The following is a 19,077-nucleotide window of genomic DNA, read 5'->3' as shown; positions in this document are numbered from 1 at the left end:
TGGATTCTGCCCAGAAAGTCTTGGCTGTCTTTCCACGCCCAGTGGCTTGCTTGGATCCATGGGGATGTGAGGAACCACAACTGGCTCCCTCAGCAGCCTCATGGGGCCCAAGGTTCCCTTCTTTTCCCCTCCCTGCAGGTGAGTGGCCTTAGCCCTCCTGGTCTGGGTGGAAGGGGTGAGGACCTCCGGCTTATCCCATGGCTTTAGCTTGTTAGCTGCAAAACTCTGGGCCACCATCCGACGGGGCTGCTTACCCACTCTCTCCATTTCCTGGACACTGGCAGACTCGCAGCTCTCAGTGAGGCAGGTGCCAGAGGGTGAGGCGCCCTTCCTGGCCAGGGCCTTCCTGGCTGTGCAGAGCTGCCCCTCGCCTGAAGAACGGAGGGCATGCTTGATGAAATGCCCTTTCCTTGGGGGGTAATAAGCAGCCTGGGGCAAGTACTCTTCTGATGGGGTTTTCTCTGATAATTGCTCAGTAGGGTCAGGCACAGGAGGTGACGTGGTGGAGGGATCCCAATTCAGGAAAATACTGTGGAGACAAGGAAAGCCATCTCAGAAAAGTAAGAGGTCCCTACTTCCTGCTGAGAGAAGGAATATGAAGTCCCACTTAGTTTGCTCTGAAAGAGGTTTAAAACTAGGCCAGGGCTTCCCTGGTGGCGCGGTGGTTGGGAGTCCGCCTGCCGGTGCAGGGGACGTGGGTTCGTGCCCCGGTCCGGAGGGGTCCCACATGCCGCGGAGTGGCTGGGCCCGTGAGCCATGGCCGCTGGGCCTGCGCGTCCGGAGCCTGTGCTCCGCAACAGGAGAGGCCGCGGCAGTGAGAGGCCCGCGTACCGCAAAAAAAAAAACAAACTAGGCCAATGTCACTGTCCCCTATAGCCTTCAGGGTCAGCTCTTTAGGTACATAAGGAAACTACAGACTATAGTCTTGGCTCTCAAAGAAGCCCCAGGTACACTCTGTTCCTCATTTTCTTTATCTTACAAAAAGGCTGAACTGCATCTGGATCTAACCACGCCTTTAGGGAAAACTTCCAACATGAGGAACTGAATAATAACTTAAATGGCACTACAAGGAATCAAACAGACAAATCTATAAAGGGGCACATTTTACAGAATGGACCCACTTTCTTTAACAAATCGATGATATGAAGAAATTTTTAAAAAGCATGATTAAAAGAAACTTAAAAGACATAACAACCACATGCAGTGTGTAAATTCTACTGGATCTTAATTTCAATTAACTATAAATATATATTTTGAGGCAATTAGAGAAATTTGAATATGGCCTAGGTTTTTGATTATACTGAATAATTAATCTTAATTTTGTTGGGTGTGATGACAATGTGGTTATAAGAAAACTTATTTTTCAGAAGTGTATACTTGATGTAGGATTGAAATGACATCACGTCTAAAAGTTGCTTTAAAATGCTTCATCAGAAAAAGGAAGGAGGGGAGACAAAGCAAGCATGGTAAATCTTGACATTTGCTGAACATGGGTGACAGGTACACAACTCTCTCAACTTTGTGTATGTCGGAAATTTTTCATAATAAAACTTAAAAAAAAAAAAGCCTACCTAGTACTCTAAAGACCAGATTGGTAAGCAAACATAACAGTAATAGACATTAATTGGGCAACTAATATGGGCAAGGCCCTGCGCTAGGCCTGGAGGATATAAAGAGGCAGACATAGTCCTCTGCTCCAAGCAGTCTGGAAGATAACATATCCTCACCTTGACTGAATGTGAGAAGTGAAGGAGAAAAGAAACAAGGAGGATCCCAAAATGAACCCAGGAGTCAGAAAGAGAGTGTTTCACTTGCTCAGCATGGTAGGTGGGCTGGGAAACTGACTGGAGCCAGCAGGTCGGGTGGGAGGGGAGGGGAGGGAGGAAGAGTGCAGTCTGAGGCAATATGAGACAGAGTGGCGGCAGGACACACACAAGGAGACGTATGTGGTAGTCAGGGTCTAGAGCACCCGGAAAATGAGGCTGAGATTCTCCCTCAGCAGATATGATCAGAGCAGCAAGAGCTGCCCCTCAGAGTGGGGGCAGGGAAAATCTTAGAAGACATCAACTACAGAGAAAGAAGAGAGTGATCAGGAGAAAAAGCGATGAGGAAAAGAAGAGTAGACACATTTTTCCATTTCACAAATGGAGGAAACTGAGGCCCCAGGAAGTAAAGATCGCTGCCCGGGCAGCAAGGCTGTAAACCTCGGCCAGTGCCCCACGGCGGCCTCCGACGGCTGTACCTGCGCAGTTGGGCTGAGTGCCGGCTGCAGGGCCTTCGGAGGCTCAAGGAACTGCACCTTGTCAATCTGCTTCTGCGTTGAGGCCCTAGGACCAGGGCACCAGGGCAGGGGGCCGGGAAGGGGGGCCTCCGGGGGCAGTCATCCTGGAGCCAGCACAGCAACCTGAGCTGCTCCGGTCTCCTGTGGGTCCCCAGCAGCCTCAGCTTCTCGATGGTCCTCTTCAGCTGGAACGAGACCCTTCTCTGCCGGCCGTTCCGCTCCACCACCCGAAGCGCGAGTCTCCGCAGGAGCTGCGGGTGCACCACCCTCTTCTGGCTTTGGACCAGGGGAGATGGCTGAGTCTCAGAGTCTGTCTGGCACCATGAATCAGATGGAACAGCGGCTGCAAGTTCTTTCTCTTCTACACGGTCTTGCTGCAGCTGCTGCTGCAAGCCGGCCGGCCAGGTCCCTTCTCTGAGTAGCCACTGCTGGTCTGCGAACCAAAAACACCCTGAGAGAAGGTCAGCCCGTCCTCCCTCCCTGGACTCAGGCACCTCTGGCCACGGCTGCACCTGCACAGAGTGAAGAGCTGGCCAGGGTGACGTGGTGGGATGAGGGCCACGTGGCCCTCTGGGGCAGGAGTGCCGGGCCCCCTGACCACAGGGCAAGTGGACGAAGCCCCGGCCTCAGCAGGGCAGCGGGCACATGCTAGGGCCAGCAGCAGAACCTGGAAAAGCACACATGAGGGCAGTGAGGAAGGTCGCTTCCTTATTCTTGCTTCCAGCCCCCGTGTAAGAGCCTCTGGTCTCTAAAAGAGGGGAGAGAACCCCTAACACCAAAGATTCCATCATATCACAAAGAAAACAAAGGAGAGAATACAGAGGGCCAGGGCAGTGTGGAGAGATGGGAAGGGGAAGCAGGCTCCTACCGTCTTTAACCTGTTGGCTGGCACACGTCCCGTCCAGTTCCCGTTCCTGTTTGGTTCTAATCTGTCCCGCTAGGATTCGCTGCCTCAAATCCCCCACGAAGCACAGCCGCTGCTGCTGAATCTGGGCCCCACAGGGCGTCTCTCCAGCCCTTGGTGGCCTGTGGTCCTTGTCACTCTGCTCTCCCAGCGCTTTCCTGTCACAGGGGCCGGGGTTACCCGGGGGGAAATGTAAACCCAGCTCAGCAAACACCTCCACGGCCTGAGCCCCTCCCATGGAGTCCTGCATTCAATAAGGCAGAGAGGGCTTTGGACTTCTGGCAACTTGGGACACACAGGCATGGTGTCACAGGCAGCTCATGATGTCACAGTGCGGGAGGAGAGAACAGTCCTGAGACTAGCATATTCTTAGACTGTGGGTTTAGCAGAAACACAAGTTCATTTTGGTTAAGGAAAATAACCAGGAAAGTAAAGCGGCTGTTTTTAGAAAACACAACATTTTAGCTAAATCAAGAAACGTTGTCCTTTAAAAAAGAATAAAAAGGTATCTGCTAAAAATCTGTTGTAACTAGACTAGAGCAGAAGCTCCAGAAACACTGTGGGAATGGAAACCCTCTCCTCCTTGTTCAGCGATCACAACTGCACCTCCACTCCTAAAGCAGAAACCCTCTTGATGTGGTAGTAGGAGGAGAGGGAACTCGGATGCACGCCAAGCTGTGTATGCAGCAGGAGCCCCAGGGGAGAGCTGGTCTCCACTCAAGGGCTGTTCTCGGTGAATGAGCCCTGGACGAGGGTTCAAGAGCTTTAGACTCGACCACACCTTTCAGAGATACATGCTGACACGTTTACTGGTGAAACTGTCCAAGATTTGTTTAGATCCAGTGGGGAGGAGTTGGGGATATAAATGAAACAAGATTAGCCATGAGTTGATCATTTGTAGTGTATTTAAAATTTTCCAATAATACAAAATTTAAAAAGGTTTTCTTGGGACTTCCCTGGTGGCACAGTGGTTAAGAATCCACCTGCCAATGCAGGGGACATGGGTTCGAGCCCTGGCCCGGGAAGATCCCACATGCCGTGGAGCAACTAAGCCCATGAGCCACAACTATGGGAGCCTGCGCTCTAGAGCCCGGGAGCCACAACTACTGAAGCCAGCACACCTAGAGCCCGTGCTCCACAACAAGAGAAGCCACCGCAGTGAGAAGCCCGCGCACCCGCTAGCTGCAACTAGAGAAAGCCCGCGTGCAGCAACGAAGACCCAATGCAGCCAAAAATAAATAAATAAATAAATTTATTTTAAAAAAGGTTCTCTTGGCTTTCATGAGGACCCGGGCTCAATCCCTGGCACCTCCACCTAAAAAAAAAAAAAATTCTAGACTACAGTCATGCTTTTACTCTGCCACCAGGTTCTTGTGTGACCATGGATAAGTAAGAGCCTTCCTCTGAAGACTGACAGCTTCTCCCCTCATGCTAACCTCTCCCTAGGTCACACGTGACTTCTATGCAAGGGCCTCCCATGCTGTTTCCGCAGGGCCTCTCCGTCCCTGTCACTCAGGTTTCAAAAAGAGCCAAATGCACGGGGCTCCACTCCAGGCTGGGAGGGGGAGCCTCTGGGAAGGGTCAGGGTCTGCTGGAGACTGACACAAAAGCCCCAGCCAGCCTCGCTTCTCCTGCCCTCGGCCCTCATTCCAGCCCCAGGAGGCCACGGCTCTCAGGCTTGGAGATTCTCTAAGTGACTTAACACTAGAAGCAGATGGCAAACCATCTGAGCAGCGTGCTCTGAGGGGTCCATTCCACTTCGGAGGTTTATCACTTTGTAGAGCAGAATGAAAGCAGAGGTCCCCACACTGCAGCCTTCGGGCTAAATGATGCGCTGCCTGCTTTTGTGAATCAAGTTATTGGAACACAGCCACATGTGTGGTTTATGTATCGTCTCGAGGGCTTCCGGGCCTCACCGGCACAGCAGAATAGCTGCGGCGAAGGCTACAGCACAACCTGGCCCTTCACAGAAAGTCTGCTGCCTCTGTCTTAGAAGAAATTAAGATTTCTTAATGTAGCCTTAGGAGGACAGTGAAGGAGGGACGGGTGGGAGAGTGAATAGATGGATGGGGGCGTGGGTGGGAGCTGACACAACGGCAGGCTCCTCTCTGGAAAGGAGGCTGGGAGGTGACTCAATCTACAGTGAGTCCAGGAATCAGGAGGGGCCCAGGTCCCTGTGCGAGCGTGCTCTGGGGAAGACGGCTGCTGGCTGCTGTGGGCAAAAGGGCAACACACAAGAGTGGAAGGTACAGAAAACAGGAAAGGCGCCGTTCGTCACACGTAAGGCAAAGGCCAGGGATAGCAACTGGAATGAGAAGCCAGTTACTGCCACACAAACAGAAAAAGCAGTTAATGGAAAACATTTTACACATATATTTATAAGTATCACGCCTGTGTCACAGCTCCAAATTGTGTCTGACCACAGACACGGCTGAATTACAAACCCGAGCCCATCAGAGGGTCTTAGACACACCCAGCTAAGATCTACAACATCAGATACAAGGGGTAGGAAGGAGATCGTTATTCTGAATTCCCTGAGAGTGTTCAGCTTCCTTCTCTGACTGTCCCCGGACCCTCAGATTTACAATCTGCTTCTCCCTAGAAGAGAGCTCCTCCACGCTTCCCCGGGGAAAGCTGTAGCCAGCCTGTCAGCTTCTACAGACCCAATACAGCTTCCTCCACAGCAGCTGCAAGCCCGCAAGGAGAGGCTGTCTGGGAGGAGCCCCACAGACATGCACGTTTGTCCGAGGAGCCATACACCATCAGACTGAAAATGTCTCCTGTGCTGAGTACATCAGCCAAGTTCCCCGAAAGCATGTGAAAAAGAACAAGCCGACCTAATGCTATATGTTGGGTAGATCACCAAGTGCCAGTCTTCAGTAACCTGCGGCCAAGGACCTCTGTGCCTCTCAGACGGTGCCCTTCTCCCTGGGGGACTCCAGCATCCCCAGCTGCTGCCGGGGCTCCATCGCGCCCTCCGGCTGCTCGTCTCCGGCAGCTTCCACAGCAGAAATGCAATGGCACCTACTCGCTGAGGTGGCAGAGGTTGTGGCAGCAGCAACAGTGTCCCCCGGGCTCTAGGCACTTAAGGTTAAGCTCCCAAAATTCCCAGGGGGAAAATGCCAAGAACACGGACAACAGACAGTTTTCAAGGACAAACTCTTCTCAGGTCCAGATCACTCACTGCTGCAGGGAGAAAAGGAGGCCGACAGGCCAATTTCCCCTGCTCTAGAGTCGGTTCTGGCTTCACAGGCTCCCCACCAGAGAAGCATCCCTCCAGAGAGAAAGAGGGCGGAAAGGAAACCTAGGACACGGGGAGGCTTTGGAGCCGACCCCACCCAAGAGCATATGAGAGACCCTCGTGGAGACACAAGCCCAGACGGGGAGCCCTGCTGACGACGTGCAGGGCTCCGCACACTCACTTTCTCTCCCGGCCCCTCTGCCCGCTCAGAGCCTTGAGCCCACACCACCCGCTGCTGCCAGGGGCTGGCGCATGCGTGCTGGCAATGGTGGCTGGGCAGGTCCGGCCTGGCCCACAGGCTCCCAGAGCTGGAGCTTAAGAGCGAAGGCAGTGAGGGGGAGAGGCCTGATTCTCCAGTCCCCCTCTGCCCTCTGCATGAAAGGGTGCATTCTTGGTGCGACTGAAAGGTCACGTCCATGCCCATGGGGCTAGAGAGCCTGAGAAGACCTTAAAAAGGCAGAAGCCCAGTGTTCTCTGGGGTGGATGGGTCCACTGGGGCAAGGTGGGAGGACAGGAAAGCAAAAGGGAGGCCACCTTCCCGGGCAGCCCCTGCCGTGAGGGCCTCCCGGCAGCGGGGCTGTGGGGTGTCGGGCACTGGACAAAGTATTCCATGTGCACTTGCTCTTTCAACCGGTGTCACGAGGACCCCTGGGAGGGAGACGGTAGCATCCTTACTTAGAGGTGAACCAATAGGCTCAGAGACTCAGTAGCTTGCCTAAGGTCACACAGCTTTTCTGTCGTACAGCCAGGAGGTAAGGCCGCTTTACCCAACTCCAACGTATCTCTTCAGCATCCAAGGCTCTTTTAAGTTGCAGGACCATTCCCTGTAGACCTCTGAACTTTGGGAAAAACACATCCTCAGTGCGACTTCCCAAAGGAACTGACCTAAGACAAGGCCTCCTTTCATGACTTCACTACAAAAAGGGAGGCCACTCTGACAAACAAGAGCCCCGGCCTCAGTCCTGAGTCTACCTTGATCTTGATATGCTCCACCCTATGTCACCCCTCAGGGCCCACCGTCACCCAACACTGACCATCCTCCCTTAGGCCCTGGAGCATCATCCTCTGGTCGTCAGCAGTCCTCCTGTGAGCACCTGCCTGCTGCTCGTACTACCTGCCTCAGAGCACTCCTGTCCTCATCCAACATCTCACCACCGAAGTCTGCCCCAAGGCTATCCTCAGCTGCCATCAAGGCTCCTGGCCTGAGGAAAGAGCAGCAGGGGACCAAGGGCCATCAGAACCCTCCCAGGCACCCTGTGCTCATGGTGCTGGACAGCCCCCCACACCAGGGGTCGCACAGGTACCGGGTCCCCTGCTGACATTTTCTACAGGAAGTCTCCAAGGTACAAGCCACTGTGGCTTTCAGAACAGGACACCATTATTCCCAGGATCCAACCCACAAGGCATCTCGATCTGGGAGGGGGCTTCTATACAGAAATGGATAAAGAACGACTATGAAGAAGAAAAGCAGTTCCCATGAGTCATGTAGAAAACTCGGACCCACACTCCACAGTCTCAAGGCAGGTGAAGCGAGTAGCACAGGGCAGAGCCCCAAGATATTTTCATGTGGGTCCTGGGGTTCCTGCCCCTCATGCATAGTACTGGACCCACGGTTATGAGGAAAAGAGGCTTCTCAATCTCACAGTCACTTTAAAAACTCAGAGGAAGCCACAGTCCTGGAGCTAAATGACACACACGGGAACTCGCACACAGGCAGGCCAGAATTTAAAGGGGTTAATAGAACTTAAAGAGGTGGGTCCAAAAGCAGCAAAGATATCCACGAATACATCAGGTGTAAATCTTGTTGACAGAGGAAGGTGGCCACAGGAAACATCATATGCTATATACCTCTTTCAGTGATGAAGAAAGTTGCAATACCCAAGGGGAAATGAAGGAAGGCCACAACCACCACCCTGACAACCACCAGCTGAGCGGCTAGCTCAGCGTCCTCAGAACACTCGCCCACGTTGGTTCAGACCAGGCCTCATTCCGAGCTTGGCTGCTACACTCATCTCCTCCCTGCTCCATGTTGTAATGAATTAAAAAGCAAAACCAAAACGTCCCACAGCAGAACGAGCAGCTGTCTCTCACCTTTCCTTCCCAAGCAAAGGGCAAAGACCCAACCGGGAGGCAGTGACATCTCCGTCCAAATCCAGCCACTCCAGAGAGCCACTGCTACCAACAGTCTCTCCAACCTGCAGACAAGGAAGGAAGCATCATCACCCCCATCCCAACAGAGCCGGACAAAGCTCGACCCCCTCCAGAAAGGAGAAGCGGGGAGGTCAGGAGCCACGTGGAAACACCATGTGCTCACCTGCCTCCTCTGCCGAAGGACGGCGGCCTCTGCGGGGTGATTGAATCGGAACTTCTGTGCTTTCCCCAGGGTTATGACTGCTCCTGTGGCACAGAGACCGATGCGAATTCAATGCACAGCTCGTGTTCTGAGCACATGTAACGTGCAGGCCACTGTTCTGGGGCACAAAGTCCTGCCCCCACAAGTTGATAATTTAGCTGAGTCAATAAGATATGTATTCACTGGATACCGTACAACGTATGTATTGAATTAATGAGATGAACAGGAGGAGCTCTGCTATTCCCAAGGAAAGCAAGATGAGCTCCAGGTGGAGTAGTCAGGGAATGCTTTGTTGAAGAGGGGGTATCCAAGCTCAGCCTCAAAGGACAGAGAGAATCTGAACAGATTAATAGTAGTAGTAATAGTGACAGTAATCATGATAAGGGATGTTTTCTAAGTGCCAAGAACACTGCTAAGAACATTACACAGATTAGCTCATTCAATCCTCACAACGATTTTATTATTATTCCTATTTTATAGGAAATTGAGGCTCAGAGACTTTCCCAAGGACACAGAGCTAACACACACAGGTACTAATTTCAGAGAGTCACTCTCTACTCTGGAGCCCTGGAATTGGGGCTTGTTTACAGGAAGAGGACTGTATTAGGGAATCTTCAGATCTCTGGGTGCAGAAGCTGGGTGTTCCATCATTAAAGCCTGCCTCACTGAGTTCTCTGGGTCTGGCCCATGAGAATGGAGCTCGCCGATCACTCATCCTGGCATAAACCGGGCTGTAGGGGGCCCTACCTTGGGTCAGACGGCAGGAGGCGGTGACCTCCCGGCCATTGACTGTGCAGCGGGCCCCGCGGGCAGGCCGCAGAATGACGACCCCACAGGCGCTGGTGATAGTGCAGTGGTCTCTCTCGATCCACTGACCCTGCAGGACTACAGGAGGGGGCGGGGGTCACTTGGGTGGAGGCACAGCCCAGAGAAACACCTCCTCCAGCCTTCTGATGAGATCAGAATCCAAATCTGGAAGATCTCACATCATGACAGGAGAGGAAGAGCCACCACCTGAAACCACCCAGACCTGGATCATCCCACCGTGTGGGTCTCCTCCTATCATGTCCCAGACCCACAACCTGTCAGGGAAAGAGGAGCGGCCCCTCGGACCTCAAAGATTCCTGCCTCTCAGAGCACCACCATGTTCCTCTGAAGAAACCCGTCCAGCATGAATACCTGCCACAGAGCATCGGACCCATATGCTCTGTCACTCACCAATGTCCTGTTCCTGGTCTGAGTCAATCCTTCCTATTTTTGTTGTCCCCTCCTAAAGGGAAAAACAAAGCCATTTTAATGAGAATAAAAAGGGATGCAGCCCTGCCCCCAAAGGAGAGCCCACCTGTTTGAGCGTCATCACCATCCTCCCATGCCCACCCTAGCCTTTTCCACACCACTTCTCAGCTTTGCTCCAGGATGTTGTGACTGCTCTGCCCACTCACGCTGCAGCCCAGGAAGCCCCTGAGACGGTGGGGTCAGAAAAATGCATGACTAGGCAGCACCAGCTTTTTGCAAAGTCCAACTAGGGCTGGCCGGCTCCTTTCTGTCCCATAGCCTGGAGTTAGGCCGTCAGAGCTTCTCTAGTCTGAGGAAGTGGGCACATGGGTATAGCTTTCTCCCGGGGCTTAAGGTTAATGTGGTCCAAGTTTGGTCCAGTCAGTCTCAAAGAGACATGCCTTCTAGGATGATGTATGGAAGCACAGGATTTTTACCTTCTTGGTCCGCAGATGAAGTTTAACAGACACCAGATTCTAAGAAGAGTAAAGCACAAAAAAGAAGCACAAAAAGGAGAAAAGCACATCTAGAATCAAAAAAGACTGGAAGAGAGTACAAGAGAGGAGGGGGAAACTGGAGTTACTATCAATGAATCACTGGGTTAGTAGAAGACAAGGCCTTTGGCCCTTGGACTATAACAATGCAGTTTAAGACCACATAGCTCTGTTTGAGGAAGGCAGCAACACGGCAACAGAGATGCAAGTTTAGATATGTATTTATCTTTTCTTTTTTTTAATTTATTTATTTATTTTTGGCTGCATTGGGTCTTCGTTGCTGTGCACGGGCTTTGTCTAACTGTGGAGAGTGAGGGGCTACTGTCTGTTGCGGTGCGTGGGCTTCTCAATGCAGTGGCTTCTCTTGTTGTGGAGCATGGGCTCTAGGCACACGGGCTCAGTGGTTGTGGCTGGAGGGCTCTAGAGCGCAGGTTCAGTAGTTGTGGCGCACGGGCTTAGTTGCTCCAGGGCATGTGGGATCTTCCTGGACCAGGGCTTGAACCCGTGTCCCCTGCATTGGCAGGCGGATTCTTAACCACTGCGCTACCAGGGAAGCCCAAGATATGTATTTATAATTTACTGACTAACTTTTCCCTGTGTCCCGGGCACTGCGCCAAGTGCTTTACAGATAGCTCTCATTTAATCCTCTAACAACCCAGAACGTAGGTATTACGATCAGGAATCTGAAGCTGACAGGGGATAAGCTGCCCAGGGAGCCCACCCACTAAATAAGACAACCCCAACTAGCATTCAGGTCTCTCCAGGTCCTGTGCCCACGTGTTTCCAACCTCGCCAAACCACCTGCCCGGTGACTGATGTTTTTGAAGTGACTGGAAAGTTCTGCACTAGGCTTCACTATCAGCAGCCAGAAAGGAGGGCCCTGTAGCTCTCCCAAAATCGCCTGAGGAAAGACCCCTGGAAGGAATGAACAAGGCTCTGGCTCCTCCCGCACACCCACAACCAGCCAGAGCCCAGGCTTTTCCTTTCAGCCACTGAGGATCACACGATCCAACGGATGCCGGTCTCCAGACACTGCCATCCAGAATCGAGGGAGGGGGGTCAAGACCACTCTCAGGGGTTCAAGGTCAGCCCTGATGATGAGGCACATTCCTCCCAAAGGAATAAAGGCCACATCACATCCCAACTTCTAGATCTGCAGAGCAGAAACTACCCCAAAATGTGCTGGCATCTCATTTAACATGGGCTGAGCTGGCGCCTGTGCCTGCTGCCCCTCTGCCTCTTTATGCCTGTTTATTGGGAGGGGCAGCAGCACAAAGGCAGTTATGAGATGAAGTCCAGGATATCAGTAACCTGCTCCACCCTCCCTTCCTGCTGCCCGCTCCCCACCTAAGGTGCTTCCCAAGGTGACTCAGGCAAACAGTTCCCAGGCCACTGCGAGGGACCAGTTCTGGGTCTGGAACCAAGTTAGCAAATAAAAACAGAGAATCTTGAGTGACTACTGTTATACTACTACCCAAACCAGGATCTAAACAAACAAAAAGGGGGGAAATGGGTACAAAACCTGCAGAAATGCCATGATTAGAAGTAGACTGAAATCCTGTTTCCCCAGGTTCACGTCCAGAACATGAGGGAGGGCGTGACCCCCAGTGCACTGACTTGGCCAGGACACCAGCACTCCAGCATCGTCCATCTCCGGCCTCCAACTCAATCTCCCCATCATCCTTCAGCCCTCTGCTGCTACCCTAAGCTCTGCCACTTGATGTCTAACTTCATCCACTCACTCCACCTCCAATCAGTATATCAGACCAGTTCTACTCAAATACTGAGCATTTTAATCCATCTGGTCTCTCCTTGACCTCCAACCTCTCCCCATGGTTCTGACAAATGGAACGATTGATAGCCTTTGGTGTTCAGATTTGTTATTAAGGTAACAGCCGCTTCTGCCTGAGGCATTTTCACTGAGATGATTTACACCGTGTCAAAAAAAGAAGCTACTTTAACCTTCTGTCTGGGAGGCTCAGTGTCTGACAACTTCCCCGAGGGCTTATCCTCAGAACACAGACTTTCTAAATGTGTGAGACGTGCCGACATCTCCCCACCACATGTACTGCAGCAATAGCAATCTGATTTCTCCAGGGATGACAGCAGCGTCACACATCCCCATAAACTCTGTTCCTTTTAAATGTCAGTTTAACGTGCTGGGGACAATTATCAAAATGAAGATTGGATTTTCAGTGAGCATAGGGATTTGGGCCATGTAAGGTATGTTCAGCCATCCATGGGGACTGTCCTTCTATAGTGGGACACTTTTGATGAGGACAGGATATGGGATTACATGGGTCACTAACCCTCAAAACACTTCATTCAGAAGTGAGGCCCTGGCCTCCAGGTGACAAAGAACCAGGGCAGCGAGGTCTCTGTGGAAGGCCTTCGCAACACTCTATTTTCTGTGGGTGGCTGCATGTCACGCCCTGGTCACCCCTCACCCCCCAGCTCTCTGGACTCCTGCACACTTTCTTGAAGCTTCCTAAATCTACTCCCTCTTTTCTCTCTTCTTTCCCAGGCAAACCTAGTAATGGAGAAGGGGGGTTGAATGAAGTGGAAAAGTACGGAAAGGGAACCGTTTCAGATCTTTTGATCCCTTTAGCCTCTGAAAGCCGTCTGTGAGCAGCCTGTGTTTGCAGGGAGCGCTCAGGAGTGCTGCCGGAATTTCGAGGTTAGGATTTCACCTCCATGACTGCACTCCTGTGCTTCAGGAAGCCGGATAAGGAATACAAGCAGCATTATTCTTACTTTAAAACAAGGAAATTTAGGCATAGAGAACAAAAGTAAGAGAGACAGTGGCAGCAGCTGAAAACCAAATGATTGTTCTGATTACTAGTCTTCTTCTGTATTCATACAAAAACAAAACAGATCGCAGTTGGTTGGCAGGCCCAGTTTCCTGAGGGCACACCTGAGGGCAGCTCTGCGGCTTTTCCCTCCCTGACCTCTGGGGCCAACGGCTTAAGGAGAGCCGGGGGGGGGGGGGGGGGGGGGGGGGGGTGCGTCCGCCCGCCTGCTCACCTTGAGGTGATAGAGCACGACACCTGTGCTGAGCACATCGTCCTCCAAGGCCATCAGGTGTGGCAGGCTGGAGTCGATGACCAGCCCAGCCCTCCTCCTGTTGATGTCCACTCTGTAATGTTCCACGAGGGCCTTCCACTCGTTCCACTTACGGGCCCAGTCTTTAGTCAGCTGGTCAATCTGAGGAGACAGAGGAGGTGGTCCTGGACACTCAGTACAGGGAGCAGATGAACGGTTCAGCGCCATCTGGCCCGATTCCTCACGGCATCACTTCCTCACTTTCCTCCCCGTGACTATTCAAGTCCGCACATGGGCCCTTGCACCTCTGTGAGCTCTCTCTGTTTTCTAAGTTTTCCTCAAAAAGCAACTGTTACTTTTATAAATAGAAACTCAATAAATGTTATTTTTAAATTTTTCTGCAATGAGCATGTATTGTTTTTATAAAAAAAAAAAGCACCATAAATGTTATTTTTAAAAATTATTTGGGGACTTCCCTGGTGGCACAGTGGTTAAGAATCCGCCTGCTGGGCTTCCCTGGTGGCGCAGTGGTTGAGAGTCCGCCTGCCGATGCAGGGGACACAGGTTCGTGCCCCGGTCCGGGAGGATCCCACGTGCCGCAGAGCAGTTGGGCCCGTGAGCCATGGCCGCTGAGCCTGCGCGTCCGGAGCCTGTGCTCCGCAACGGGAGAGGCCACAACAGTGAGAGGCCCGCGTACCACACACACAAAAAAGAATCCGCCTGCCAATACAGGGAACACAGGTTCAATCCCTGGTCCAGGAAGATTCCACATGCCACGGAGCAACTAAGCCTGTGCACCACCAACTACTGAGCCTGCGCTCTAGAGCCCGCGAGCCGCAACTACTGAGCCCACATGCCACAACTACTGAAGCCCGTGTGCCTAGAGCCCGTGCTCCACAACGAGAAACCACCACAATGAGAAGCCTGCACATCACAACAAAGAGCAGCCCCTGCTCGCCACGACTAGAGAAAAGCCCACACACAGCAACGAAGACCCAATGCAGTCAAAAATAAATTAATTAATTTAAAAAAATTAGTTGGGATTTGAGTCACATATCTATTGATATGTTTAAATTCCCCTCTTTCCACCCCCCCTCCTATGTGATCCATACTGGGAGTCCTCTTGTGAACTTCTTTCCCAAGGTGCAGCACCTTGAATTCTAATATAAGCTTGTATGCACCTCAAAAACCAACAAAGCACCAAGACGGGTCTCCCCAGGGAGAATGAAGGCTATGAAACTGGTCTGAACTACCACACAATAAAAAAATAACAACAGTAATAACTAATGTTATTAAACACTGAGGGCGAGGGGTGGTGTAAATTGGGAGCTTGGGATTGACATATATAATACACACTACTATATATAAAATAGATAACGAATAAGGACCTACTGTACAGCACAGGGAACTCTATTCAATACTCTGTAATGGCCTATATGGGAAAAGAATCTAAGAAAGAGTGGATATATGTATATGTATAACTGATTAACTTTGCTGTACGGCAGAAACTAACACAACATTGTAAATCAACTATACTCCAATAAAAAATCAATTTAAAAAAACACTGAGGGCTTACTATGGATCAGGAACAGAGTTTTAAAAATAAACACACCAAGGATTAGAGGCCTTAAGCTAAGCCCACTTGGGAAACATGAAGGAACAATGTTGAATATAGGGTCCTTTTTATTTCTTACGGTGGAAATTGTTATCAAGGCAGGAAGCTTCTTTTGGGAGTGGAAGAACTGAGGAAGACCAGGAAAAGGAACTAGATTCATCTAAGTCCTTCTCTCATAAAGAGAAAACTTAAGGGGAAAAAAATCATGCCAAGTTTAGGTACAAGTATTTTATGACTCTAGAAACATTCTTTTTTGGGGCTGCCCTACGCAGCGTGTTGGATCTTAGCTCCCCGACTAGGGATCGAACCTGCGCCCCCAGCAATGGAAGCACAGAGTTCTAACCACTGGACCGCCAGGGAATTCCTGAAACATTCTTTTTAATGTTATAATCATTGAGTTGAAGTTTGAAAACTACAGGGTACCCGTGAAGGGCTGGGTTGGATTGGGCCCCGGCAGAGGTAGGTGGCAGGGCACATCCCCCTGGAGGTGCTGCAGAGGACACCTCCCCTCTGGCCAGCCTTCATCACCCACTCCTACCTGCCTAAGGTTGTAAGACTAGCAAGCGGCAGGTTCAAGTCCAGGTCTGCCGGCCTGTATAAAGTAAAAATGCTAATGTGCCTGGAATGAACCAAAAATCAGACCATATAGCTAAATACAGAATTTTTGAGAAACTTCTGGATATGTGAAGTAGTCCTAAAGTTTAGTTTGGGTAACAAAATATTGACATAGCCAGGATACTTTAATAACATATAAGGATGATGCAGTAGAGTACTGGAAATGGGGACATTTGTTTGCAAGACCTAAATCTAACCTGTCACCAAATAATGCCTGCTACTTCTTCCTTTTAAATGTCACTGGGGGACTTCCCTGGTGGTCCAGTGGTTAAGACTCTGTGCTCCCAATGCAGGGAGCACGGATTCGATCCCTGATCAGGGAACTAAGATCCTGCGTGCCGTGTGGCACGGCCAAAAAAAACAAAGTAAAAAAAAACTTAACACAAGTGATTAAAAAAAAAAAGTCTCTGGGAATCACCATTTGATTCAATCTCCCAAAATGTCCTCACCCTCATGGGGTCACAACAACAGTCTCTTTCCTTGTTGATCTCTCTGCTTCCAGCCCTCAATCCATTCTACATGCAACTGTCATATTAATTTACCCAATATACTCCTTTATCATGTCACTAAGTGGGTTCAAGAAGCTGTGAGTAACCCTGTTCATGTCAAGTTCAAACCTCCTGAACTGGACCTCTCCTCCCCTCCCCTCCGCTCCTCTCTACCAGGAACACATATCCTAGCCAGCTTCGCTGCCCTCACACTCCGTGTGTCCACATGTCTCACACCAGCCCTTCTCTCACCTCCATGGCTTTGCTTCTGTTATCCCTCCCTCACCCCAATACCTCTGCCCATCTCCCTATCTAACAGACCCTATCCATCCTCCAAGGTCTAGTTCAAGTTCTCTGCCTTCCAACTGCAGCACTGAGGCTGGCCCTGAAAATTCCAAGCCACATTTGATTTCTTCCTTCCTAAGCTCTTTACGTCTAACTCACGTAAGTTATTTCATTTAATCATTCTCTAAATGTGCTTCCAACTAGACTGCAAGCCATCTGAGGGCAGGGACTTCTTTGTATCTCCTGCAGCATTGTGCTGAGCACCTAGTTGATGTCCAATGAATACATGTCATTGATTTACTTATTTACTAGAAAATAATTTTTTTCCTAGGCTACTGTCACTATCTGAAGGGAGTTATCATGATCCCCTGGGAAAACAAAGCAGAGTCAGAAAGCCAGTCACCAGTCCTATGACAAACACATCCCCCAACCAAGGCTCAATGGAGACAAAGGCTGTCTCTATACAGAACCTCTCTGTCCTGGTGGGGGAGCAGTTCTGGCCCAGGAATGATGGAGTGAGGTCAGACCTATTTCCAAGGTGATGTGAAGCACAACTGAGTCTCCCCAACAGACCCACCTTCAATTCATTTTGGAGAGCCAGCTCCTTCAGATTTTCATCCTTTCCCTCATTCAATGAATGGAAGTTTCTCTGCACAAAGAGAGAGATGTGCTTCATGGGTCCCACCCTCACTCTTGTGAAGGAAAAGATGCAGATAAAGGAAAGACTTTATCGTTAAAAGCAGAAACAAATCAGAAGCCTAAGTAGTTGGGCTCAGATTGGTACAAAGAAGGAGAATTCAAGGAAATTTTTTCTGGAGGGCCCCATTCCCCGTATCTGCCCACATACAGAACAAGGGCCATTCAGGAAAATGCCCTTTGGACAGCAGAGAGGACACAGTGAGAGGGTGCCCACCCCATCTGAAACTACACAGGTAATCAGAGTAATCACCATCCTATCTCTGGCCTCTGCTCTACAAGCGTCACCTGACTGAGAACACAATGCAGCAGGGCTCAGATACCCTGCAGAAGAGAAGGGGCTCTGGAGGACAGAAAAGTCCTGACTGCCCACATACCAGCTCAAAGCTCAGCAGCATGGCTTTCAGTCTTCCAATCTCTTCCCTGAGTTCTCTGATCAACTTCACGTTTGCATCCTGAAACACAGAGAACTCGGTCACCACTGACTGATATCAGGCCCCGAATGGCTGTGAGATGCTAATCGCAATTAGCCTGGAAGAAGCGGGTTACTCCTTTGGAGTAACTTCTAGGGCAGTCTTTTCGAAGTGTGGTCCCAGGATCAGCAGCAACTTCACCTAAGAACTTGTGAGAAATGCAAATTCTGTGGACCACCCCCACTCCCGCAATGCCCCAACACCTATTCATCAGAAACTCTTGAGGGCTGGGCCCACCTGTGATTTAACAAACCCTCCAGGTGATTCTGATACACACTAAAGTCTGAGAATCACTGCCTAGAGCAGGAGGTCAGGTAGGTAATACAATACAAATGCCAGAGCATGTAAGGTGCTAATCTTCCTGTATTGAGTGTGACTAAACTTAGTACCTGACAAATTACATTGCCCTTTATTTTTTTTAAGTCTTTATTGAATTTGTTACAGTATTGCTTCTGTTTTATGTTTTGGTTTTTTGGCAGCAAGGCATGTGGGATCTTAGCTCCCCGACCAGGGATCGAACCCACATCCGTGCATTGGAAGGCGAAGTCTTAAGCACAGGACCGCAGGGAAGTCCCTACACTGCCCTTTAAAACAGTCCATAAATGGGCTGTATGTGGGCCACCCATTTGTGATCCCTGCCCTGGAACTTTTCACCGAAACTGCAAAGTAGATGAGGAACTTTTGGAATATTCTCATTATTAATTCAGCTTTCAAGACTAAAGGATTCCTCATATGCAACTTTTACCCAAAACAGAGACGGCACTGCAATCTGCATATGAAAAAAGGCACAGAGCAACATAAACTTGGAATAAAGGCAGTAAACACAGACACTTTTAAATGATCTTTCCTCGAGTGGCAACAGTGTACAAGGGCTCTTAAGACCAATGGCCTTAGATAAACATCTAAAATAAATTATTCAAAAAAGGCAACTGAATGAAGCCAGTTGAGATATGAGAGAACGGTATGACACTGAAAGAAAGAATTTCACTCCCTCGGCATTTGGAGAACAAGTCTGGCAGCTGGGGTGAGTACAAAGAGAAGGAAATCAAATGAGAGGAAAAAAGGAGAACTTGGAGTAAACTGCTGTACCAGACCAGGACTTCAAATGAAGGTCTCACCTCATTTACCCGTGGCTTGTTGATGATGTTTTTGGCGTTGGATGCATATCTCAACGTGCTCATGGTCTCACTGTAGCTAGTGTGTGCAGGAGACACAGCTGGGGTAGAAGGAGAAGGTTAAAACACACGCCACGCCTTTCCAACCCAGCCCATGACCACTGGCCTTGCTGCCGTCGCCCAGGCTGTCTGAGACCCTT

General features: G+C 50.4%; 1 protein-coding gene across 1 annotated transcript in view; it reads right to left on the bottom strand.

The window, feature by feature from the left end:
* The window catches only part of STARD9 (StAR related lipid transfer domain containing 9), a gene marked incomplete at its 5' end in the record, with an annotated part of 130,965 nt that overhangs the window by 26,207 nt on the left and 85,681 nt on the right, over positions 1 to 19,077 (bottom strand). The window contains 12 exon segments of the mRNA XM_082648352.1: positions 2 to 144; positions 147 to 529; positions 2,243 to 2,714; positions 3,150 to 3,343; positions 8,518 to 8,621; positions 8,741 to 8,823; positions 9,527 to 9,664; positions 9,998 to 10,049; positions 13,573 to 13,752; positions 17,171 to 17,242; positions 17,667 to 17,744; positions 18,881 to 18,978. Of these exon segments, the coding sequence (XP_082504478.1) occupies positions 2 to 144; positions 147 to 529; positions 2,243 to 2,714; positions 3,150 to 3,343; positions 8,518 to 8,621; positions 8,741 to 8,823; positions 9,527 to 9,664; positions 9,998 to 10,049; positions 13,573 to 13,752; positions 17,171 to 17,242; positions 17,667 to 17,744; positions 18,881 to 18,978 (1,997 nt within the window).

Source organism: Grampus griseus, assembly GCF_964374135.1.
Source record: "Grampus griseus genome assembly, chromosome: 2".
Taxonomy (NCBI): Eukaryota; Metazoa; Chordata; class Mammalia; order Artiodactyla; family Delphinidae; genus Grampus; species Grampus griseus.
This window is presented reverse-complemented; position numbering and strand designations above follow the sequence as displayed.